This window comes from Sus scrofa, chromosome 1, assembly GCF_000003025.6.
Source record: "Sus scrofa isolate TJ Tabasco breed Duroc chromosome 1, Sscrofa11.1, whole genome shotgun sequence".
NCBI lineage: Eukaryota > Metazoa > Chordata > Mammalia > Artiodactyla > Suidae > Sus > Sus scrofa.
Window position 1 is genome coordinate 202577681 of NC_010443.5, and position 27080 is coordinate 202604760.

The following is a 27080-nucleotide window of genomic DNA, read 5'->3' on the forward strand; positions in this document are numbered from 1 at the left end:
TAAAGTCAACAGCCTTACCTAGTTTATCTAATTATCCTTGATTTGTATTTTTGGAGAGTAAATCTGATTTTTTTAAAAAATGCAGTCTTCAAGTGAGCTATAGCTCTGTTTTGTTGGACTTGATAAAATCTAAGGTGGTGTCCATCTCATCTAGGAGCTGAAGAGCTTTTTGATCAGTTAAAATTTAAGTTACATTCTTTCCTGATCAACTTAGGTTAGTTTAAGGTCCATCCACCACAACACAATTATACATACTTCATAAATGTCTTTATTCACTGGTAACTGTGTTCACTCAGGGTGCTTTCTTGCAAAATTCTTAGAAGAGTGTGCAGGGAGGCTACCTCTGGATTGATCAATAAGTATCTAAATTTTCTCATGATGCATACTCTTATGCTTTTTTTTTTCTTTTTCTTTTTTTCTTTTTCTTTTTGTCGTCTTTTTAGGGCCATACCTATAGCATATGGAGGTGCCCAGGCTAGGGGTCCAATCAGAGCTGTAGCTGCCAGCCTACTCCACAGCCACAGCAACGCAGGATCTGAGCTGTGTCTGCAATCTACACCACGGCTCATGGCAACGCCAGATCCTTAACCCACTGAGCGAGGCCAGGAATTGAACACGCGTCCTCATGGGTGCTAGTCGGGTTTGTTAACCTCTGAGGCCCCATGAGAACCCCACTCTTATGCTTTAAACTTAAGATTCTTTCAAAAATATGTTTTTTGGAGTTCCTGCTGTGGTGCAGTGGGTTAAAGATCTGATGTTGCCCCAGCTGTAGCATAGGTTGTAGCCATGGTTCAGATTCAGTCCCTGGCTCGAGAACTTCTATATGCTGTGGGTATGGACACAAAGGTGGGGGGGATGGGAGGCATATTTTTTGCATTTATCAAAAAAAGTAATTAGCCTAATGTCATTGGTGTTCATTAATATCATTTGTTGAACTTATGAAAAACATGTCCCCCCAAGCATATTGAATCACAATCTCCTTATGTGTAAAATCCACCCAACTGATTGTGATGAGTGTCCACAGCTATGAATCTCTGAATCTTCGAGCAGTGGTTCTCAAAAGTCTGGTTGGCCCCCAGGACAGCAGCATAAGCATCGCTTAGGAACTTGTAAGAAATGTAGGTCCTCATCACTATCCGAAACTTACAGAATCAGTAACCCTGGAGTGGGGCCCAGGAGTCTGCATTTGAAAAGAAAATTTTTTTATTGAAGTGTAGTTGATTTACAGTGTTGTGTTAGTTTCAGGTATACAGCACAGTGACTCAGTTATATATACATATATTTTTTTCAGATTCTTTTCCCTTATAGGTGATTACAAAATATTAAGTATAATTCCTTATGGTACATAGTAAGTCCTTGTTGGTTCTCTATGTCATATACAGTAGTGGGTATATGTTAATCCCACCCCCAGAAGTCTTCATTTTAACAAGTCTTCCAGTTAATTCTAATGGGCATGAACGTATGAGAATCACCACCTTCAATCATCTCCTCAGCTCTAAAATTCCACAGTTCCTTGTCCTAATTGCAAAAAGCTTCCTGGACATTGGAATTTTCTGCCCATCGCTTATCTTACCCTTCTCCATCTACCTCTGTTGCTTTCAACTTTCCATTTTAATGTTTTCACTGAATTAACATGTCTTCTATTGTAAATCTCCTCAAATGCTTTGTGAAAGAGGCAGGGTGTTAATGATAAATGTTAAATAGAAAGCCTTTTTCTCCTGTTGTATTATGTCCTTTGCTGTTTGCCAGTTTTCCGATGGTTAGCAACTGTGGAATTATTAACCTTTTTTATGGTTAAGAAATTAAAAGAAGGCTGCGTCCAGCTTTGGTTCCAGCATTGGCATGGTGCTTGAGACAGATGGGTCACCTTTAGCATGGGGTATTTGGAGAGATGGCCCTCATCCTCTTGAACCTGATTAATGTCACTCTCAGCAAATAGCTCTGGTAGAACGGCTCCTTTAAGTCCAGTGCGACGTGTCCTGGCCAGGCAGGGTGGGGAATTAAGAGCTCTCTCTGTTCACTGTAAGGAAACCTCTCTTTTGGCTCCCAGATGGTTTCCAGAGCTATCAAAATAATACCGTTTGCAGACACTTTTCATGGCTGAAAAGAGCAGCTTGGAGAGGAAAGGGAGTACTCTGTGGACCCGGGGAGAAATGTCTTGCAGCTGGGCATCACACAGCACTGCCGACTGAATGCCCTTTCAGTTGTATAACTCACCATAGTGACTCGACCATGGAAGAGCCACTCGACAGAAATGAAGAGTACCTCCCACAGGCATTTGTACTCCTAAACCAGATCTTGTTTGTGGGCCACAAACAGCGGCGTGTGGGACCTTGTACTGCAGATCTCAAGGAAATCTCATAGTGGTGAAGGTTGGTGGGCCGCCTGCTGCTCATTAGCCATCCTGTCTGGCTCTTTTCCTGCAGGATGAGTGGTAGATTGCTGACACCTGGTTTCCCATCCAGCCAGGGGATGTGAAGTGTGCACGAGGAATGCCTGAAAGTGCTTCCTTGTGTCCGAGGCTGTGGAGCTTGGTGTTGCTTGGAGAGGAGGGGCTGGTGGGTTCAGTGCTTGGAGCAGAGGTGCGGAAATCAGGGGTGGAACACTGCAGCGTGAACTGAAATGAGACTCTCATCCTCACAATGCAACTTTTTTTTTTTTTTTTTTTTTGTCTTTTTAGGGCCACACCCATGGCATATGGAGGTGCCCAGGCTAGGGGTCCAATTGGAGCTGTAGACGCCAGCCTACGCCACAGCCACAGCAACTCAGGATCCAAGCGACCTACACCACAGCTCACGGCAACGCCAGATCCTTAACCTACTGAGCAAGGCCAGGGATCGAACCTGCGTCCTCATGGACGACAGTCGGGTTCATTAACCACTGAGCCACCATGGGAATTCCACAGTGTGGCTTCAGATTGTGCTCTTAGATTGTCCCTCCACATGGCCCTTACAAACATAGTCAACCACTGAGCAAAGCAGAAAGATGTGTCCTATATGTGAGAAGACCTCAGATGTTTCTCAGATGAGTATGTAGTTGAAACTAGGAGCATGTTAGGAATGGGATAGAAATAGTCCACTCTGCCAATGCAATTTATTGACATTAAGTTATTTTAAACTAAATTGGACCTTAAATATGTAAAATTCAAGTGGGTGATGGCGTGATCAATTTCTCTGCAGGGTTCTGTCCATGTGTTTTCTCTTACCATCCTTACCTACTATCAAGTCTCATAAAAACAGGCAGATGGTGGAACAGAGGGCCTAGTGTGCTGCCTTCAGTAACAGATACAGAGCACTGCTGTGTGCGGTGCATGTTGCTCAGTATGAGGAACACCAGACAGATGCCTACTCTCTGCTTTTTTCCAGTGCGGGCAGGCTACTGAAAAGAAAAGGCATACCCAGCAGTGGTAGCATAATACTGCAGCTTATCTGATAAGTAAACAGATAATTCGTATTTTCAGTGGGTTTGGGGAAGACATGGAACTTGTTCTGGGTACTAAGGGATGAAGAAACTGCATTGGGAGTGAGTGAAAGAGTGGGGCGTATTAGGGTGCTGTTTCTCTGCATCACTGGGCTGTGGAACTAAAGAGTGTCATCTTGTTGTCAAAGTAAAGGGAATATTTTTCCCTGACTCATGTGTGGGACTTGGCCAGGTCTCCTTGTGAACATTGGCCTCCATTTGTGAACTGTGGATGAATGGGGTTAGGATTGGGTCACGGCCTTGGACCAGAGTGAAATTAACTGGCTCGTAATGTGATTGAACTAATGACCTTGGCCTCATTACCACTATGTTTTAACCAGTTGAGTCAATCAAACATTGCAGAAAGGGTAATCAAGGTATCTTTTAGGAAGAGATCCAGAAAGGAGTAAACATAGCAGCGGAATCAAAGCCAGGTTCTTTCCTCATGTAACACCCAGGTGTTTTTCTCTTCATCCTTGAGTTTTTATACTTGTTTCCGCCTCTAATAAAAATACAGTGGGCAAAACAAAAAGGACACTGATGCTCCCATGTTAGCATTTTTGACACAAGGCAATTTGTTGTCATTTTTATTGCACAGTGTCAGACCGCTTTTCCAGAGCAAAATATATCTATGTGACAACAATTGTTTATAATTGTAGATGTGTAGTGTCTGGTACATTTACTGATGCTGCCTTTCTCTTCCTCTTTAAAGTCTGAACAACCCAGTCCTGCAAGTTCCAGCTCCAGTTCCAGCTCCAGCTTTACACCGTCCCAGACCAGGCAACAAGGTACCTACATCTCCCAGGCCAACAAGGAGACATTTTTCTTATAAAAACATCTCAATGAATTGATTTATGGCCTATTTTCTACTGTTTTATTATTTGAATGATAACTTGGCTTTTATGCAGTTGTATTTATTTCCCCTAGGAATGCACTTGAGTATTGTTCTAATGTATGAGGCTGGCCTCTAGAAATTCCCCCTTTTCCAGTCCCTGCCATCAGAGTCCCATTTTACAAAAGGATTATAGACACAGCCCATTCCAGGGAGTTCCCAAAGGAAATACAATAGCAGAAGCTGGACTTGAGAAGCTTTGACAGAGAGAAATAGGTTTTTAGTCTCCCTCCTGGATATCTTGCGTTTTATTATTTTTCTACAGATTAATAGACCTTTTTCTTTGGAGAGTTAATTTGCTGTCTTTCTATTTTCTTCTACTTGAACTCAAAGAAATTTAATAAAAAAAAAATTTAAACCAGAACATTAACTAAATCTATTTTCCACTTTTTCCTATGTGGAAACTCTTCACAAGTGGTCCCCCCCCCTTTTTTTTTTGCTTTTTTCTTTTCTTTTTTTTTTTTTTTTTTTTTGCTTTTTAGCATGAAAAGTGAGATAACATCAAGAAATAATTTGTGTCTGAGCATCACGTTGCACATTACCTTTTTTTCAGTGACCACATTGAATTCCTGATGGCCTTGTATGTTTTGAAAAGGATTAAATTGTCGTATGTGTTTGGGCTAAGGCTAAGCTTCCAGGAAAAAAATAAAAGACACTGTTCATTTTGGCCGCTCAGGGTTCTTGTCCCATTGACTTCCAAAGATGAAAGACCACTGCGAAAGCAGAGAAATTTCGGTTTTGCAGAATGTGAAACTGTAGAGCGTCAATCCTCTTTTAGAAGGGAGTTAGTGATAGCTCAGATATTCCTGTCACAGACTAGACTTTAGGAATTGGCTAATCCAGAATGAAAAGCACCTCTCTCACTTTCTCAATTGCTTTACAATCTCTTCTGTTAAGATTAGAAATATCCTTTTTGTTTTCATCACACTTAAATGAATAATAAAGTGAAAATAATCCATACTAATGATTTTTTTCTTTAGCTTTTTTTTCCTAATTCTAGAATAAAATTAGTTCTGACTCGATTTTTCTCTCCCATCTAATACTGGATACTCTTTTAAATCTTCTGGGCACCTGATTTATTACATGGTCTTATTTATGTAAAGACCTGCTAGTATTTCGCCAGGAATTTCTTAAAAAGTAAAAACTGCCTACACAAAACTGTTGCAGCAAGACCTTGTGTCCAAGATCAATATGAAGATCAGAGATAGGACATTACACCACGGAATTGAAATACTTTATAATCTGAACTTGACTGAAATGCTTGCTTGACCTGAAATTGACCTTGAAATAAAAGGAACAGCTAAACCTTAATAGATCAAAAACTACCACACAAAGGCTGCCTTGCTAAGAACAAGTTACAACCACGGTGATTTATTAGTCTCAACTTTTCAATACATGGATTAACCTAACAAAACATGCAATTTACGAACAGATCTTTTTGTTTCTTTTTAAGGATGATTTTTCTTAGGGAAGAAAAGTGCATAGAAAAAAATTCCTAGGAAATAGAGATTTTTGAATGAACATTTTTGGGCATCCATTATGAAGACAACAGTGTTTTGGCAGAGGTTGCATTCCAGAAACTTCCAAATTTGTCACATAATTTAAAAATATATTTGATAACAATATATATACATATATGATAATGATAGTTTTTAACCAGTGTTCTGTGCTGGTGAGCATTCCCCCTGTGTCCGACATGGTTAAGTGTGTCTGAAGTGGTATGTTTGATTGCGTGTGGTTCATTGTCATTACTCAGGTCCTTTAAGGTCTATAATGAAAGATCTGCATTCTGATGACAATGAAGAGGAATCAGATGAGGCAGAGGATAATGACAATGACTCCGAAATGGAGAGACCTGTAAATAGAGGAGGCAGCCGAAGTCGCAGGTGAGTGTCTTGGAAGGAATGGGGTTCCCTGTGATGGAATCATACCTTTTCACCAGACCTGGTAGTATAAGCATGGCAAAGGTATGATACACCAAAAACAATGGCAGTAGGTGGTCACATTCATTTTTTAAGTTGGGGCACCTTAGCGTGCTTACACGCACCTCTACAGGGCACTATGTATCCCTTTTTCTCAGAAAGGAGAGGCCTTTCCTCTATAAATTTTATAGGGAAAATGTATTAGAAGTCCTTGCTCTTGAAAGTAAATGCTAAGGTACCAAGACTGGCTGCTGGAATAAACTGTTTTCATTTGAAAAGAATTTATGTAGATCCGTTGCTGTACATAGCTCAGAATTTGAGGAAATGTGTTTGCTGTTTGTAGGTAGAAATACATAATTGGCTTCAATGAATTATGTGTGTGACCTAATTAAAATTAGGATCACCTGTGTGTTTAAGTGTGCTGACAGATTCCTTAAGTAGTTTCAGTGCAGTGAGGCATAATTCTACATTATAAGGTGGTAATTCATGTCACTTATAATTAATAGTTAACTTGAAATTGCCTTGAGGATTTTCCTTCTTTATCATGAGGAAAACAAATAGGCCTGCTTATTTCAATGCATTTTGAGTAGAAAAAATATGAAGCTATTTGAACTTAAAATCCAATCACATTTATAATGTGTTGTGTTAAATCTTTCCCCATTACCCATTTCTGTGTAGAAGGCCCTAACATTCCTAAAAAAAGAATGTGATCTGGACAGATATGTCCAGATATATTTGTTAATTGGTAATTCCTTAGTGTCCTTTGAGAAGTGGCTCCTTATAGTATATGGCCTATCAAATCTCAGTGATTCTTCTTTATTGCAATATCAATACCTCTTTCTCTACCTTGTCTCCCAAACCCACCCGTTTCTATTCCTTTAAATTTTTTTTTTTTAATGTTTTTGTCTTTTTAAGGCTGTACCTTCGGCATATGGAAGTTCATAGGCTAGGGGTCAAATTGGAGCTATAGCCGCTGGCCTACACCACAGCTCACAGCAACAGTGGATCCTTAACCCACTGAGTGAGGACAGGGATTGAACCCACATCCTCATGGATGCTAGTCAGATTCATTTCTGCTGAGTCATGGCAGCAACTCTCCTCTATTCCTTTTAAATGGGAGAAAATAAGGTACCTTATGGCCTTGGCCTTATAACATTTCCCTTTAGAATTTTTTAATCTGACAAGAAGAAAACTGATAGGGCCAAAACAAGCAAACAAACCAACCTTCAAAAACAAAAAAGCAAAACAAAACAAAAAACTACAAATGGACCAAAACTTGTAGGTAAGGAGTATCATACACCAAAATCCAGACCACTGACTGCTCTCCCATTTAACTGGTGAAAAATGCATGGCCTGTTTAGACAGTTTCCCAAGTTATTGTCATGTAGAAGATCTAGCCATTCTGTGATAAGCAGCGCCTTCCTGGCCCCTCTGAGGGCCATGGGTCCTCTGAGTCACCATGGGTCAGATCTTACAAGTTGGTGAGTTGACTGATGTGATGCACTGTTTTAGAAAGGCTCTTCTCCCCTCCTGACACGTGCAGTTAGCACAGCCCCCGCCAGCGTAACATTTGATCTTCATTGCACTTGTGAAGTCTCAACTGTTTAATCAGTTTAAATACTCAGCCTTCCACTTCAGTCAAGAAGCATTTTAAAGCAGTGCTTCAACTGAACACTTCATTAATGTAATTTAGTTAAGAAAAACAAGTTCCATCAGTTTTTACTAAAAGGATATCCCAGCATCTCCCTTTCATTTCCTGCCTTGTATCTTGTCTTTCTGAATATATTACAGACCTAGAATGTGATTGCCTGTTCAGAGTGAAAGAAAAACTAGCCAGATTCTAAAGCATTTTCTGTTTCTGAGAAGAATGTTATGTTAGGTTACTATAGAACCAAAGACAGGGAGCAAACACTAAAGGACATTTCCAAAGGAGCACATACATTCAGCAGATTAGACTAAAGAAATATCTCCTATTCTGGCTAAAAGTCCATTTTATTCTGAAAAGAGAAATATCTGGGGAGGGGATGATATTTTTATTGTCTTTCGTTGTTGAAAGATCCCATTGTATTTTTCTAAAACAGTTATCCCAAACGTGCTGTGTTTTCATGTTGCTGTGGTGTATTTCCAATGAATTTTTGTAGCAGGGCTCAGAACTAGGGTCAGTTTTGCATCATTACACAGTAGAAATGATTGGTGGTAGTGTTGGTTGGGCTTCACGCATTTCATCCTTAGTCACCCTCAGCTGTCAGTCCTAAATGGCTGTGGTTCATATTTTTCTTAGCAGCTGCTGCACTCCTGCAGCCTATATTTTAGCTATATTTGTACAGTTTTCACCTGTAGCAAATAAGCATGGGGAAAGAGGAACAAAAGGCAGTAACCTGTGAACTATCTAATTTTGCTAACCTGCAAGCTTGGGTGACATGCTTATGATAGTAGGTGGATGGAGCTGAAACAGGGAGTTACATGAAAAAATGAAGCCAGTAAAATATACTGGCCAAGCACCAGCTTTTGGTCATACTGCTTGAGTTTGAATCCTAGAACCACCATTCTTACCTCTGGGACCCTGTGAGTGATTCGGTCTTTGCAAGTCTCAGTTTCCTCATCTGTGAAATGGGGATTGTTAAATAAGAAGTCTCAGGTAAAACAGTTAACCCAGTTCCAGTCCAAAGTAAATGCTAAAACGTGGTAGTTGTCGTAAGTTAAAACACATTTCCGATGACTAGCATTTGGATTCGTTGCTCTCTGCATCTATTTCCTTGAATAATTCCATAATTGTATGTAATAATGCACATGATTTCTCTATTTCTTTTCAGAGTTAGCTTAAGTGATGGCAGCGATAGTGAAAGCAGTTCCGCTTCCTCACCCCTCCATCATGAACCCCCGCCACCCTTATTAAAAACCAACAACAACCAGGTAAGTTGCACGTCTCAAGACGGCAGAACTAGATGTGATCGTTTTTACACAGCACACAAAACATTTTAGCCCTTAAATTTTAAACAAAGTCCCCCTTGAGAGCAAATAAGTGGGAATCTACAACCTTCGGAATAAACACATAGAGTAAGAACTTCTGTTGTCAAGAAAAGTATATTCCATTGGATGGGTTATTACATAGATGCAGGAAGGGATGGTGACCAAAAGAGTTGCCCATTTACTCCTGATTGCTGTATATTTTCCCTCTCAGTAGGAAGTAGGCTATTTAATGAATTAGAAAAAATGTAACCTTTGGAGCTAGTATAAAGTCTGGTCCTGTGTTTTACTAATTTACAGTAATTAATTGGTGGGAAGATAGCTTTTAACTTATCCTCAGTTTCCTCATCTGTTAATGGGGCTATTAATGTCTACCTTGCTGGCTACTGGGAGGTAAGTATTAATATTCCCAATATCCCCATTTACACATGAAGAAACAAATAATATATGCAAAGAGCATGAGGCATTGCTCATACCTTCTTGGCAAACAGTTGAAGATAGATGGTAATTATTATAGGTGCTCTGCCTCTGCTTATCCAGGAACAAAAGATTATCACTTGGGATTGTAAAGAATAGTTTATAAAATACAGAGTAAATTATGGTCATTATCACTGTTGTTATAAATTTAGCTAGAGGAAAACTTACTGATACTCAACTCAGAATATAGGTATTTGATAAGGCCTAGGCAGAACTTTGAAAGCTGTGATGAAGAGCTTTTGTTAAACAAATGATTAAGATTGGGATTTTTTAAATACTTGCTAAAATAAACTATTTGCAAGGATTGTAAAAACCTCATTGTGCATTGAGTTGATACACTATTACCGTGTTATTCTTATTTCTTTGTTTAGATATTCCATGTGACCACCACAATAATTGCTTAATTCAAGTTACTATATCAATATATTAACTTGAAAATAAAAGAACTGCAGTTTTTATGAAATTATTATGTTGCACAGGTGTCCTGGGCTTTTAAAGGGCCTTGTCCTTGAGTTTGTGATCTTTGTTTTACTGGGAAAATGTGATTTTTAAAGCAGAGGGCTTTGTCTTTTTATATTTTGTATAAAGCATAAGCAAAAATGTCTTCAACTTTACAACTAAGAAATTTAAAATTGAATCTACAGCTTAAGCCTCCATTATTGAGCAGGAATAATATCAGTGTTCTTTGCCTCACCAGTTACAGTTCAGCTTCAGTTTCTTTGTGCGCTACATGTGACTGCAGGCCCAACCTCATCATCTATTACAGACTGATTGTTTGAGGAGCTGTATGTTCTTCTTCCTTTGCCTGACTCCCCGCAGTCCATGCGTTTCTCCATCTCTAGTGCCAGCCATGCCCATGGCCCAAGCCAGCTTTCACCTCGGTGTGGCTGCTCAGTATGAGTCAAGCATTTCTAGGGAAAGTGAGGACAATGTGCATAACCGTCATTGCCAATCAATGTGGAAGAGCCCCAGGCTGGCTAACTAGATAGCTTGGGATTCTTTTGTGAAGATGTGTTTGTATGGGCTGGCAAAAGAATAGTATTCTGATCTTGAATATATTTTATATCCAATTTAAACCTATGTAGGCCTGAGTTCTGCCCCCAGTGGCGAATTAGAATTAAGATACTTCCTGGGCTGTGGCAGTGGCAATGCCAGGAGTAAAGGACACTAGGGTGTGCTTTTGTGCCCTTCATTAGTTTCCTTCATTGTCTTTCCCAGTCAGGGTTAAGACTGCGCTTGCTAAATAAATGCAGCTCCAAGAAGCCCCCATCTTGCCCTACAAGCAGAACTGTCCCTCATCCCTTTCTGAATGGGTAGTCTTGCTTTCAGGGAAAGGTTTAGGCTCTTTCTTTTCTTTTTCTTTTTTTTCTTTTTTTTTTTTTTTTTTTGGCACTTTTTACTGCTGCACCTGCAGCATGGGGAGGTTCCCAGGCTAGGGGTCCAGTCAGATCTACAGCTGCCGGCCTACGCCACAGCCACAGCCACAGCCACAGCCACTCAGGATCTGAGCCACGTCTGCAACCTGCATCACAGCTCACGGCAATGCCAGATCCCCAACCCACAGAGCAAGGCCAGGGATGGAACCCACATCCTCATGGATACTAGTCGGGTTCATTTCCACCGAGCCTTTTTTTTTTTTTTTTTTTTTAACCTGTTAGCAAAACAAAAGCAAAAACGAATAGCATCATCTATCTAGAAAGGGTAAAAATTACTTTATCCGATTAAATAGCATACCACTGGTTCCTTGGCATATGTTTATTTGACAAATGTAGCTTTACACATGTGAGTCATCAATCTGTCAGGAACACTCAGATGTCACTTGCTCCATACACCTATGAGCTTAATAAGGAGGTCCATATGCTTTCACTTTTAACTAGTTTAGGGTAGGAGATACATATACTGCCAGGGCGCTTATCTCCCTGGGCCTATGCCTTTGATTGGAAATGTGTTTTTCAGTCTTACATGTCTGTGTGACTGTGATGATGATATGATGATGATGGTGATCTGAAAGCTCGTATAAAATAGACCAAAACAGGAGTTCCCGTTGTGGCTTAGTGGTTAATGAATCCGACTAGCATCCATGAGGACACGGGTTCAATCCCTGGCCTTGCTCAGTGGGTTAAGGATCCGGCATTGCTGTGAGCTGTGGTGAAAGGTCACAGACACGGCTTGGATCCCGTGTTGTTGTGGCTGTGGTATAGGCCAGCGGCTACAGCTCCAATTTGACCCCTAGCCTGGAAACCTCCATATGCTGTAGGTGCAGCCCTAAATAGACAAAAGACAAAAAAAAAAAAAAAAAAGACCAAAACATGCAGGGAAGGCCAGACTGTGAAATGGGAGTTTCCGTCTTCTGTATCCCTCGGCTATTCTCTGTCTGCAGGTTGACAGTGGTCTCTCAGGTTTCTGTAAATTGCCAAGCGAGGCTGTGTACCCCTTATCTTTTCTCAGTCTTCTAGGGATGAGGAAGAGGGGAAAATGCTAATTGAATCAAACATTTTCTAACTCTTGGAAAAAAGTGAACAGAGAGAGAGAGAAGGATCCACATGTCAACAAAGCAAGTAATTAACTGGAGTATTGTTAGGAGCCACTAGTGATCATTCACATGAAAGACCCATCAGTAGTGAATCCATCTGCAGACTAATTGAGTTGTCAGTCCTCACAAAGAAATACAGAAAAATAATAATCTTGAAAATTTGATTCTCAAGCCATATCCTCAGATTAAGGATAGAAGTGCACCTCATCATAGTTCTATTTTCAGAGACTACTGTACATAAATGGTACGTCTCAGCAGTCTGGGTGTCTGCTTCTCCCTGTCCAGCTTAACAGGGAGTAATAGTGCTGTATCATTTTAACCAAAGATTTTTCCCCCCCAAACCTCCCTTATGTGATATTCAAACAAAATCAAAATTCCAGCTCCTTTTTGGCTGAAAGTATTGAAGGGAGGGAGGAAAGAGGGGGCTTAAAGGAAGGAAGCTATCCATCGGACCTGAGTTAATATTCAGAATATCATAAATCACCTATCAGCCTGCCAGGCATGTTGAATGACATAAAAAGAGTCGATCCAGTTAAACTGGTTTGAAATCAGCTTGTGGAAGACACGGAGCCGTACTTTTCTATTCTGGAGCCATTTCCTTAAAGATAAGAAATGATCATAAATAAAACAATTGTCTTCAGCATGGCTCAGCTCTCAGAATGAGGTTTTGACAAAGCTGTTTATTTTGGAGCAGGGAGAGATCAAAGCAGGAAGATTAACTGAGCCCTCTCTGGGCAGCCACTCAGTAACTCCAGGCGGATCGCTGACACCCGGAGCTTTTGTTCCTGCCTCTGCCGCTTCAGAAGAAAGAAACTAGGATTTCAATGTAGTTTGGCCTTCTGTGCCGTCGCCCTTACAGAATGTGTAGGGTGGGACTTTGGGGCCCTGAATGTACTATTTTCTGCTTTGAAGGGAAGGTGGTAGAACTCTCTCGACCTAGTCAACAGCTGTGTATTGCAAAGAGAGGGTTTTCAGGGACTGTGACCCCCCAGAGTGCAGGGACTTGGGGTGGAGAGGGATGGGGGAGTACAGGGCGGGATATGATGGGAACAGAATTCAGTTTTCTAAGGCACAAGGCAAGCACACAGTTACTGGTATTCCCTTTTGCTTGAAATCGCAGCAGATCGGCGCTGCTTGGCCCAGCCCCGTGTCTGAGTTGGCGAGGAGTGCCATCTACTGACCTACTTACTGCTGTATGTGTGTGTGTCTCCGCGCCCAATGTTCCCCCAGGTCTCATTCCCAACAATAGAGAGAAGGAAATTCCCAGTGCAATGGAGTGTTTGGTTTCTCTTACAGTGAAGCATGTTGCAAACTATTGCTTTGCCTCTGCAATTAAGTAATTTCCGTCTATTGCCAAAAGCATTGTATTTCAAGTTAGCCTGGTCACCTCAGTCATCTAGTTATCTTAATGTTAAAAGTGAAAAAATAAAGGCGAGTCTCAGGCAAGACTCTGTTAGGAGCTCAGGTCTTACTTAGGCATTTTTCTAAATTCAAAGGGAAATATATCCTTTTAGAAGTATTGGGTCTTCTCTGGAATGTCATCCCAACAAGTGAAATGTTTTTAGTAGTAGAAATTTTTACAACTGACTGAATGGGAATTTGGACATTATTTGTTCATCTCTCTCATCTTGTCTCACTTTTTTTTTGAGGGCGAAAATGTTGAATGATAGGGTGGTACCTGAAACTAGGTTTTCTGAGCCAAATCAGTGCTCTTTCCACAAATTAAACTACAAAATGTGGACTCATTTTTAAAAATCTTCTTTGTGTTATGGGACATAGTAGACTTTTCTTTTTGGGGGGGGGGTGGTTTTGTTTTTGTTTTTGGTTTTTTTTTGGTTTTTAGGGCTGCATCTGTGGCATATAGAGGTTCCCAATCTGGGAGTCAATCACAGCGGCAGCTGCTGGCCTACACCGCAGCAACCCGGGATCCAAGATGTGTCTGCGACCTACACCACAGCTCACAGCTCACAGCAATGCTGGATCCTTAACCCACTGAGCGAGGCTGGGAATCAAACTTGCATCCTCATGGATACAAATTGGGTTTGTTTCCATTGAGCCACAGCGGGAACTCCCATGGTAGACTTTTGAACAGATCTGTGTGTGTGTGTGTGTGTGTGTGTGTGTGTGTGTATGTATGTTAGACCACAGATGAATTAAAAGCAGTAGAAATATGCAATTCCTTAAATATCTCCTCTATTTGGCATGTTCCTCCTTAATATTTGCTTCAGATTATAATAACTTACTTGGTAATGATATAGTGAAAAAGACAAATTACTTTGCTTTTTATGTTTATATACATTTGTGAATACTCATTAGTAAATTTAGGGGTTCTCAACCATTTTAAGCAAGGACCATTTAACAATACTTCCCTCATAATTCTCACTTTTGGAAGATGATAATAAATCAGCTATGTTTATTAAATAATAATTTGTTTCTCCTTCTTATTAATTAGAAACATAGCCCCCTACTGTCTGAACAGTAAGTAAAACTGCTGCTTATAACCTATGCTGTATTCAGTTCAGTTAAAAGGAAAGGCACTTGGTATTTTTATCATGGGTAAACACACCATTTCTTAAAACACAGTCAACAGTCCTGGCTCTTTATTTCTGGAGTGGGAGGATCCCAAGTTGCAGGCAACCAGAGTAACTAAGGGCCACCTTCATTTCCAAAGCCACCTCATTTGAGTGGATGTGAGTGCTTTTTAGAATCTGAAAGTCAGGTACTAAAAAGGGTGTGCGAGAGTTCCCGTTGTAGCTCAGTGGTTAACGAACTGGACTAGTATCCATGAGGACGTGGGTTCGATCCCTGGCCTCGATCAGTGGGTTAAGGATCTGGTGTTGCCATGAGCTGTGGTGTAGGTCACAGACTCGGCTCAGATCTCGTGTTGCTGTGGCTGTGGTGCAGGCTGGTGACTTCAGCTCCGATTAGACCCCTAGCCTGGGAACCTCCATATGCCTCGGGTGAGGCCCTAAAATGGCAAAAAAATAAAACAAAAATAAAATAAGACAAACACTTTCACACCCTTTTTATTTTATCACCCCTAGTGCACTGAGCACAGGTAGTCACGCTGAACAACAGAATAAGAAAAAATTCTTGGAGTTCCCGTTATGGCTCAGCAGTAACCAGCCTGACTAGGATCCATGAAGACGTAGGTTCAATCCCTGGTCTCTCTCAGTGGATTAAGGATCCAGCATTGCCATGAGCTGTGGTGTAAGTCACAGACTCAGCGCAGATCTCGTGTTGCTATCTATGGCTGTGGTGTAGGCCAGCGGTTACAGCTCCGTGTCGACCCCTAGCCTGGGAACCTCTATATGCCATGGGTGTGGCCCTAAAAAGCAAAAAGAAAAAATTTTTGCAGGGGGGGAACTTAAGTCAGTACAACTCAGCTGCTCTCCATATATGTGACAGTGTGGTCACAAAAGAGAAGCAGCCTTGGAAGCTTAGATCAATTTCCTTATCGTCACCTTCTTCTTTTTAAGTTCTGTTGCCCTGACTCAGCATTATGGATATAAGTAATTTATTTTCCCAGAAAAAGTACGATTAGAGGAGAATAAAGAAAATGTATGGAGGGGAAATGCTCTTTGGAAAGTGATGTTATTATATGACATTTCAAGTGCCTTTGTTTAGGTGGCTGGGAAGCTAAAAGTGCTTAAAATGAAGTTTGTGTTCTCTTTGATCCCTAGATTCTTGAAGTGAAAAGTCCAATAAAGCAAAGCAAGTCAGATAAGCAAATAAAGAATGGTGAATGTGACAAGGTAGGTTTCCAGTCCGTCACTGCGCGTGCTGCAGTGATGACACCTCTCTGTTTCTTTGTGTGTCCCTTGATCATCCTTGCTGGTTCTCCTTTCATTTTCTTCATCAGAAGTACCTGAGAGAGGAAAAAAAAAAGTGCCTGAGACCCCCAAATGACAAGCACTTCCTCCCAGTGCTTCATAGTTTATTTTCCACATCTTATATATCTCCACTGTTAAGCTTGGCCTTTATGCTGTCAATGATTGCCAAGGGGTTTCAGGCATATGAATTGGGAGGTAAGAGGATTCTGGTGGAGGTGGAACTTAAGGACTCTCAGACGTAAACGAACAGCACATCTGATCTCAGTGTCATGTTTGCTCCAAGTGTGAAGTCACGACCCAAAATCTGACTTCAAGAACTGTTGGGGGTTTGTCTCCTATTGTGGGCAGGGTCCTCACATGCTTTGCAGAATCCGGGCCAGCCTAGCTAATGCTTCGAAAACCCTTCTTTGGCCTTCATTGCAAATGCTGCTAGGAACACCCTGGCATATACGCTAACAACGACTCTAAGTCTGAGTACATGAGGAGAGAGGTGCATCTCTGCCCTTGCCGGCGAGCTTTTGACAAACCGGATGTCAGTTTGGATAGCGACCTCTATTTTTGTTTTTGTTTGTTTGTTTGTTTGTTTGTTTTTTACTTTTTAGGTCCACACCCATGGCATATGGAAGTTCCCAGGCTAGGGTTGAATTGGAGCTGTAGCCTCTGGCCTACACCACAGCCGCAGCAATGCAGCATCCAAGCTGCATCTGCGACCTACACCATAGCTCTTGGCAATGCCAGATCCTTAACCTACTGCACGAGGCCAGGGATCGAACCCGAGTCCTCAAGGATACTAGTCAGGATTGTTAACCGCTGAGCCATGAAGGGAACTTCTCGACCTCTATTTTTTATAAGTCATGCTTCTGTTCTTTCACTTACAGTTCACTTGAAGTCTTAGAAAGAACCAGGAAGCCTTTTTTTTTTTTTTTTTTTTTTTTTCTATTTCAATTTTCCCTAACATAATTGGTAATTTGCAACTGATATTTCCATGTTCCAACTTAGACTTTTTAAATGCTTCTAAGATGGAATAACAATTAAACTGTGAATATAAGCATGTCATCACAGTCTACATTCTTTTTTTTTTTTAAGTTCCCCTTCTCTCTGGAGAGACATTGTTAGGAAAGTGTGAACCTACTCCCCTGCATCTTGTTAAAAGCAAATAAGTTTAAGAATTGCCCTTTTTTAAAAAAAGCTGGCTTGAAAAGGCAGCAGTTGGCCAGGAGAGGCTTGGTCAGCAAAGGCCTTGGGCAGTGCGTCCACTCAGCCTGGTGTAGGGGATTGAATGTGGGACCTCTAATCACTGCTTGTATGTTAACTTATTTATTTTTTTGTTTTCAAACTACTTCCTAAATTGCTTGTTCTTTGAGAGGGTGCTCTTCTCTTGCAGGCATACCTAGATGAACTGGTAGAGCTTCACAGAAGGTTGATGACACTGAGGGAAAGACACATTCTGCAGCAGGTGAGAAATGCTTTTTAAGAACATCCTTTTCCAGAAGCCCCAAGGCTTCCATGGTCTGGGGCTAGTGTGATGGACCTAGAGGCCATGCCAATCCCATACGGTCAGAATTGGGTTGATGCCACCTGCAAAGTATTTAGGGAGGAGGCTTATTTCTAAAGCTACCTGGATATCTGCTTTGTGTTTCCCTGGTGCTGCAGACGATGCAAGCTGGGTACTTGGGGAGGTAATGATGCTGGAATACACCGCCCCTCAGCCATCTGAGGCTGCAGTGTGGGCTGAGGGAGGGGATATGGTAGGAATGCAGAAACCTTTGGGACCGGGCTTCTGGTTCCATGGGAAAACAGTGATAAGAATTTCAGTCTAGTGCTGTAAACATTTGTGATTCAATTTAGTAACCTTTGCCAATGCTATTCTAAGGAAAATAAATATTTTCCTCATTTGTCTTATCTTGTATAACATACATTCTATTACTATGAACTCAACTGTGAAATACTTGTAGATTAGGGAAACTTCTATTAGTGAAATTTGATGTTTTGAGAAGATAAGAAGGGTGGTTTTAGTTCTCGTACAGTTATGGTTCGTGTGTCCATTGCATTAACAGTGGCTGGTGATAAAATAATTTTTCTTTAACACCCAAAGAGAAGGTTGTATTCAAAATTCTGGGCTGGGTTTGTAGATTACTTCACTGGTTTAATTTTTTTTTTCTTTTTTGCTGCTTTAAAATGATTTGAAGTTGATACTTAATCTACCCCAGCTGTGTGTGGGTTATTTTTTTAAATGTTTAATGGCTGATGGTCACATTTATATTCTGTGTACATTTTTGCTTAAATCTATAAATACACACTCAGAAATGCCAAATTCCCTGATTGGTCTGATAAGCTTTGTAACCCCTCTAGAGTTTCAATTTGAACAGAAGACTACAGACCTATAATTCATAATTGAGGATAAGTTGCATTTCTTGCATTTCTGTTTATGTGTGTGGTAGGTTGGGGAGCAGGATTTGAGTAGCTCACTCTAAGACATAGTCTAGTATTTTGATAGTATTTTTCTGCAGGTTTCTTCTGTTCCACTGAAAATTGTTCAGCCTGCTACAGTTATTTGGGCCTAATTGCCCAAATGGTAACAGTAAATCTATTAGCTGATTTGCCTATCCCTTCCCAGACACCAGCTCTGAACCACTACGGAGCGTTGTCCAGTACAGCTATTAATGCAGAAGTTGGGCCCAAATAGTGAGTCTCACTGGAGAGTGAGACATACGTTTGAGCAAGGTTGGGACACCTTCACATAGAAAGCCAGCCCAAGAGTCGAGAATACCAGGCTGCCAGGCAAGGTCTTACCTTAGGGTGTCGTTGGCATTCCCGATTTCACATTGTCCTTTATTCTGACCTTTAAAGGAATTGTGAGGGAAGGTCGTTTACTGGAGAATTCCATCGAGGTGGATTATTCTAGCGTTCTAGAGGGAGAAAGTGATATCTATGAATTTTTAAGCTGGCATAAAGGCACTCCAGGGCCCACAGCGTTTCACCCTAATTGCATTCCCAGGCCAGTTGAAAGCTCTCAGTCTTTGGCCTTTTGCCTCGTAATGCAGCTGAGGCTTGTGATTATGATACCATGATGCATGTCCTGTCACGGTTTACTGCTTAATTAATTCCTATTGTAAAACATAGCACTGTTGAGGACTAATGTTGTTCTCCAGCTTGGGCACTGCTCTTCTTGTGCACTGCATTCCACAGAGTGTGCGTATTTGCCGCGCAGACCTGAGCACCTGAGCCAGGGTTTCTGGTGAGCCTAGGATCCCATCCCAGGTCCTTTCTTACTAAATGCATTTATCAAAAAATCTGGCCTGGCTGACACTTTGATTTGGCTCACAAAAAGTATTTAAGTCTTCGTTTTACAACGGGGGCATTCAGGGTTGGCACCCAGCATCTAGATTAATGAACAGAAAGCATTACATCAAGAGAGCCTGTGTGTGGTTTGTTTTTTGTTTTTTGTTTTTTTGCTTTTTAAGGCCACACTCTCGGCATGTGTAAGTTCCCAGGCTAGGGGTCCGATCAGAGCTGTAGTTGCTGGCCTACGCCACAGCCACAGCAACCCAGGATCCGAGCTGCATCTGTGACCTACACCAACAGCTCACAGCAATGCCAGATCCTTAACCCACTGAGCAGAGCCGGGGATCGAACCTGTATCCCTATGGATACTAGTTGGATTCATTTCTGCTGAGCCACATTGGGAACTCCCGAGAGCCTGTGTTCTTAAGCCCCTTTTCTGTAAGGTAAAAATATAGTACAGTGGACCCGGTCAAGCCAAGAAATGTCAGTATCTCAGACTAACAGTTTGATTATTCTTTAAACCATGTTCCACAATTATTGGGAAAGGGAGATCGAAGACTTTTAAACCCCCTTGCAGTTTAGCACTGAGTCTGGATTTGCATCCTTCTTAGGAGAAAAAAAAATCTGAAGAAAACCAGGCCTTCCTTAGAAGATGGTCCAGCAATTTAGATATAACCTCTTATATCTTAGAATTTCTTCAGGGAGATGGGGATAAGTGGTGTATCAGAGTATTCTAACACTAGAGAACTCTCCCTGAGAAATGTTCTGCTGAAAATGATTCTCTCCATCCTGGGGAATCACCTGTCAAATTTTAGAATCCCTTGTAGCTTGGAGTCTAATGGTCCACCTCTTAACTCACGGTAGGTCCACGGTCAGTAGACAGTGCTTGCCTGGGGCCATCCTCCAGGAAGACCTGACTCCCCTCCAGACAGAAGCAGTTAAAGCAAAGCTTGTTCATTACTTCCCCCTCAGTGAAGAGGCTGCTTTGGAATAAAAGAATCATATATGTATGTATATATATATACACACACACACACACACTCATATATATATGATTATTATATATATAATCAGACTACAAATAATGCATCTACCTTTCTAGAACTTTTATAACCAGGGTTGGAGAGGGAGCCACAGATTAAACAAATAGATCTTACCTGTTTAAAAAAAAAAAGTGTACGTGGGATCCCCCTCCAAGGCTGAAGTGGCAGGAAATAATCCATCACAAATGTTTTCACAACAACCATCATCTGAAGAATGAGTTAAACAGTTTCCATTCTCTTCCTTTTCTACCACCTGAACGTACCATGTGCCCTTGCCTGCTTTCCTTGTCTGCCATCACTCTGCCTTTGATTATTACTGTTATTTTGGAATTGTGTTCATCCTTGCAGATGATGCAGGAAAATGGCACCAAAGCAGAGCTGTGCTGCATCAGCAGAGCGGGGATTCCTGCAGAAAGGCAGAGTGGCATCCTTCAGGGACCAGCGGGGTGTTTTTAGGCTTTGTAGCTTGTGTCACAGGAATAAAGTATGTTAATGCCGTGTTTCTGATGTTCTAACTATCAGGATTCCTGGAAATGTACCCCCATTTATATTTTTTTATGAAGTCTTTACCTAATTGAGGATGTAGGCACATGCTCTAATAATTTAAATCATTAATGCCATTCCCATTGGCAAACAGTCCTGAACACCCCATCTGCTTGCCAACTCTACTGCTTTGAGGCTGTCTCAGCATCCACCTCGATGGATTCTTATAAGCTCTCATAAAAATGTGGGGCTCATTTAGTGAGATTGATCAGATCCCCTTCATTTCTTTGTGTGTTTGTGGCTGCAGACGGGGTGGGGTGTGCTGGTTTTAGGGGAAGCAGGAAGGCTGTAATTCAAGCCCCGGAAACCTGCCAGATAGTACAATGCATGTGAGATGACAGGGCCAGATTTCCTAGTGGACAAGTGTGTTCATTTGTTTTAAAACCAAGTGGCCTTTTCTTGAACGTATTTCTATTACTCTGTTTTCTATTTATTGTTAAGTAATTAATGAGAAACTATATGATTGGGTCACATAAATTTGTTTACTTAAATGGGTGAGTTACCTGTCATTGTCAAGGGAGAATAATATAGAGTTGTACTTCTTTTACCCTCCACATTGTGGTTTTAGTTCATCAACTACTTTACCTCAGCTACTCTTCTCCCCGCTTTCTAACCTTTCTCTTGCAAACTTGTGCTAGACTTTTTTTTTTTTTTTTTTTTATTTCAAGGAGGCCTTTTCTCAATTTCAACTTCTGGCATTTCCTTTGCTTCATTTATTTTAGTGCTAATGAAATGGCTAACTGTCAGTGGAAGAAAAAGCCCTGGATCTGAAAATTCATGTGTTGTATAGTTACCTCCCAGATAATTATGCATAAATTTATGTTTACAGGGTAATCATAATTACATTGCCCTGATCTGTGTAGCAATTTGCAGTTTATAAAGAAGCTTCATGTGCCATAGACTCTTTGATCCTCCGAACAACACTGTGTGATGGGTAGAATAGGTGGCATCACCCCCATTTTATAGATGAGGAAACTGACGGCCAAGAGTTCTAATGTTCTATCCAATGCCATTGAGTCAGAACTCCACACGCCAAATTTAGGAATCTCTGTCCTGAATGTTTTGGCATTTACCTACTGGCCAGCTACTGGAGGAATAGAGTCCCACTCTGAAATAATTGTCATTTGCCTCCATTGCACAAATGGAAAGGCTGTTTGTTTCCACCCTGAGAGAGCTCTCTGAAGAGGCTGTTTGTTTCTGTCCTAAAGTTTACACATTTTCACCAGGGCTTTGGTATTTTTGTTTTTTTGTTTTGTTTTGTTTTCTTTTCTTTTTTTTTTTAGGGCCACACCCATGGCATACGGAGGTTCCCAGGCTAGGGGTCACATCTGAGCTGCAGCTGCAGGCCCTACACTACAGCCACAGCAACGCCAGATCCATAACCCACTGAGTGAGGCCAGGGATCGAACCGCCAACCTCATGGTTCCCAGTCAGATTCGTTTCTGCTGCACCATGACAGGAACTCCAGGTCTGTGGTGTTTCTACACAAAAAGATAATTTACTCTGGAAAGTACTCTGAATTCAATTGATGTTAAATATGTAGTAAGTATTTGATGACCTTGAAAAGCTCGTCTGTGGACATAGCTGTGTATGTGTCTATGTCTATAGATGTGTGGGGGTGACTTCCCAAAGCTCTGTAACTATTAACTACTAAAGAATATGCATGCTCATTTTTGATCTTTTAGTGTTCATAATAAGATCTAGCTGGAAAAATTCTTCTGTGAATGTAGTATTTTAGCCACAGTTGGGAACATCCCTTTTGATAATCTCTTTTTTTGTCTTTTTAAGGCCACGCCCATGGCATATGGAGTTTCCCAGGCTAGGGGATCTAATCAGAGTTGTTGCCACCGGCCAACACCAACAGCAACGCCAGATCCAAGCTACATATGTGACCTACACAACAGCTCACGGCAACGCTGGATCCTTAACCCACCAAGCGAGGCCAGGGATCGAACCTGCAACCTCATGGTTCATAGTCAGATTCATTTCTGCTGCGCCACAGTGGAAACTCCTCCCTTTTGGTAATCTCTTGATGCATGCGACAGAACCCTGAGTCTAATGGTTTAAACAAGTAAGGCTCCTTCTCCATCCTCACATCCCCCTGACTCCCACCAGCCCATAAAATTATTATTAATAGACCTGGAGGTAAGTGATTCATGGTCAGTGTGGTGGCTTAAAAGCTGTCACCAAGGACATAGACTCCTTGCCTTCCTGCTCTGCCATCGTTCACATAATGCATTCATCCACTTGGTGGCCAGAGGGCAAAAGCCGCATGCCCCGTGGTCAATACTGTTTTGAAATTTTTCCTTAAAAGCTGCCACGACTTAGGACGAATAACTTGTAAATAGCAGTATCTGCCAAGTGCTGCAAGTGAGTCTGGGAGGCAAGTATTTTAGCTGGGCATAGTGCCACTCCCAGGAAGTCAAGAAGGAAAGAAGGGATAAATGGATATTAGGTAGGCAGTTTGTTCTGTCTGTCATGGTCTTGCAGTGGGAGTAATTTGTTTCATTATTAAACCCATAGTTGTATTGATAAAAAGTATTTCCAAGGTTGAATAAGGCAATAACAGCTCAGGCTGGAGTTGTGCAATTAATCGAATCGAGGTTCACAATGTGTTTTATGTTGTGGTGGCCATCAGATACATCAGGAATGGTAAGCACATTTTCTCTTGAGAGCCACCGACCCACAGGGAATAGTTCACAAATTTACTGTTTGTTGTTGTTGTTGTTGTTGTTGTTGTTTTTTAAAAGAAAACTAATTATAAGGAGAAGGTCAAAAGTTTCCATTCTACTGTTTTCAATCTGAAATTAAGTAATCTAAAACTTCATTGAATAAAAAATAGGCTAAATAATGAAAATTATTCCTTTTAAGATTATGGAACTGAAGAAAATCAGAAGCAAGTGATGGAAGGGAAGTAAACAGACAACTAAAAATAAGTGAAATAGTTTGCCAATTGGTTTCTCTGTGCAGATTTTTTTTCTTTCATCTTGATGCTGATTTTTCTCCCCCCCCCAACAAAGCTTATTAAAATTAAGCCCCCTCCATCTCAGTTTACACACAGTAAGACATACCTAAAATGCATACTACCCAGGCACAAATGCACACTACCCAGGCACAGCATCTATTTCTGATAAATTAGTAAAATAGGAACAGAAGGATACCTAACATGATAAAAAATTCTTTCAAACCAGTAAACCAACATCATTGTTAATGTTGAAACCTTAGGAAGTGCTCCTGAAAGCCGGGCAAAACCAACAGTACCTCTGTCACTGCTTTCGTTTATTATATTTCTAAAAACTAGAGTTTTGGAGGCAATTCAAGTAATGTGGTATAACCATTCCAAATGGGGAGACAAAGGCATCCTTTCTTTTTGTAGACAATACTTATCACCTCCAAATGCTCAAGGGCATCAACTGAACATGACTAAAGGAATAATATAGGTTTTTATTTTTTTTTTTGTAGAAGCCTAATAAAATGTACACCTAGATGAATTTTAACAAAGTGAATTCATCTTTTGTAACCAGCACCCAAATCAAGCAGCAAAGCAGTTCCCACATCCCCGAAGACTTTCTTGAACCCCCTTGCAGTCACTACCCGCGATCTTCAGGGAGGTGGGGTTGTAGATGGTTCCTATTTTTTTCTTTGTGGCTTCTGGCATTTTCTACACCTTCAACAACAATGTAATCAGAAAGAAAAATGAGCATTGTGCGTGTCTGCATGTATATACTTTTTAATGAGGAGTTTTATCATTTCTAGGCTGGAATTTCCTTTCATCTACTAAGTATAGTCATTGCCCATTGAGTCAGTAACTAATTTTTAAAGGGTCATTAAAATTATATCTCCCCCTAAATATCCATTCTCACTCCCACTCCTATAAGTAAAATAGTCTGTTGATGACTTGAAAGTAGGAATCAATTTCAAGAATATGAAGGATGAGCATGGGTAATCTGCTCTCATTAAGAATTTCAAAGCCTTAATATTCCTTTGGCCTACCAAATTGGCTAAGAGGTAGTTTGGTACCACTAATAGTATAGGACCTTCTTGCTATAAATGAGAATATTAATTACTTGGTTCTGTATCTGACCCCCTCCATCTCTCTTCTTGCCTTTTGACGGCTATTGGTTATTGCCTAAACTTTCTCTTCTTTAACATCCCTAGATTGTGAACCTTATAGAAGAGACTGGACACTTTCATATCACAAACACAACGTTTGATTTTGACCTTTGCTCGCTGGACAAAACCACAGTCCGTAAACTACAGAGTTACCTGGAAACATCTGGAACATCCTGAGGATACAACAACTGGATGCATCAAAAACTATTCTTTTTTTTTTGGTTGTGATTTTTTTTTCTTGTTTGTTTATATGAAAACACTCAGAATGATGCAACCAAAAGGGAAAAAATAAAAATCAAACAACCTTCAGCTTTATTTTTCTTTAAAGCCAGTCATCATCTCTTGATAAAGGAGAGGTTAAGAAAACCAGCCTCAGCGGACCACTCTTCTCTCCAAGGAAATTCTCTCCGGGAAGAGTTAGCCTGGATAGCCTTGAAAACAAACAGATCAAACACAATACAAGAAAACTTAAAGAATGTGTATGGTATCTTGTATCTCTCTCTGCGGTGGTTCGTTCCACAGGACGAATGCATATTCAACACACTGCCTTATTACATAACTGATCTATTTATTATCGCATACAGATATTCTAGAGTCGTTGAGGGAATGACACCACAAGACATTCTAAGTACTTGGTCCCGTGGATGCTCTTTCAATGCAGCGCCCTTGCCATCCCAAGCCCAGTGACCTTACTCGTATACCGTGCCACTCTCCACCAACTTTTTCCAAGTCCCTTAACTCGTTGCAGTCTGTATTTTTCACCTTGTTTTTCCAGTTCCAGGACACAACTGATCAACTGGGGGGACCAAACAGCCACCCTGATTTTCTTCTTTGTGGTCTTTTTCCTGAAAGTTGGGGCCCAGTCTTTGGCTGTATCCATATAATGATCTTGGACCATGGTAGAAAACGCACCAAATAGGATCATATGACTTGCTGTCTAGCCTTAGTCAATAAATCTGTAGGACTTTTAAACAAATGTGTACCTGTAAACGTCCTGCATTCAACACTGTCGAGCTGTCATCAACATCTTGTGTCTGTTTCACTGTTACAATAGTAGATAAATATGGAAGTGAATGCATTCCACAGGATCATCATTTTTTTTAAAAAAAAAAAAGGAATTCCAGTTCTGTTTTCTAAAGAAATGTTGTAGAAATTCTTAATTTGGAGCTATTTATTAGAAAGAGTTTCAGCTTTCTTCAGCTGCCAGTGTGTTATCCATCTTTATCATCAAACCTGGAATAAGAGATTTTTGTTGGTTCACATATGATCCTTAGACTCTTTTCTATTTGAAAAATTAAAATCTTGGGGGGGGGAAATTCTTGGTTATTCTGCCATAACAGATTATGTATTAACTTGTAGATTCAGTGGTTCGATACCTGTTTAGTCACTTGCTTATGTTTCCAGAAGGATTTCTTGTATTGGTGAAAATAAAGATGGTTGGGGAGGGGGGATATTTTTGTTCTTGATGTACCCTGTTTTGAAACTAGAAATCTGTCCTGTGGCATGCAAAAGAAAGCAAATTATTTTTAAAAGAAAAAAAAAAAAAGAAAACAAAACCAAAGTACTTTTGGTGTCATTATTCCATCCCCCATAAATGGAGAAACACAAAAATGAAAACAGCTCTTCTTCCAAGTTTTTGCTAGGAACTCAGCCGAAAAGCAAAGAAATGAAGAAATACTTCTGGATCCAAAGGTTCGTTCACTGGATCAGCCTTAAGAAAGTCTCTCTGTGTGCTGATAGACCAGGGTCTCCCTTGTTGATCCCCGTACGCCAGATGCTGTCTTTTCAAAGAGAGATTAACATGTGTCTGTACAGAAAATGGTCTTTCCAGACCCATTCTTTTGGGCAGTAATGTAAATGCAGATTGATAAAGAGTTATTTCTGCATTTTAAAAAGGGGATTTTTTTTTTTACACATTGTTTATTTCTACCCAAAGACTATTTTTTTCCTTAAAAAAAAAAAAATAAAATAAAACACAGCCATGCTCCTTGTAAATTACTTCTCAGAAGCGTC

General features: G+C 40.7%; 1 protein-coding gene across 3 annotated transcripts in view; it reads left to right on the top strand.

Annotated features, from left to right (window-relative positions):
• The window catches only part of MLLT3 (MLLT3, super elongation complex subunit), a 286851-nt gene extending 260223 nt beyond the window's left edge, over nucleotides 1-26628 (top strand). For all 3 annotated transcript variants that reach the window (XM_013993522.2, XM_003121886.6, XM_013993520.2), the window contains exons 6-11: nucleotides 4172-4247; nucleotides 6108-6237; nucleotides 9087-9186; nucleotides 15934-16005; nucleotides 17468-17539; nucleotides 25113-26628. In XM_013993522.2, the coding sequence (XP_013848976.1) occupies nucleotides 4172-4247; nucleotides 6108-6237; nucleotides 9087-9186; nucleotides 15934-16005; nucleotides 17468-17539; nucleotides 25113-25244 (582 nt within the window). In that variant the 3' untranslated portion in view covers nucleotides 25245-26628. The remainder of the gene's footprint in view (nucleotides 1-4171; nucleotides 4248-6107; nucleotides 6238-9086; nucleotides 9187-15933; nucleotides 16006-17467; nucleotides 17540-25112) is intronic.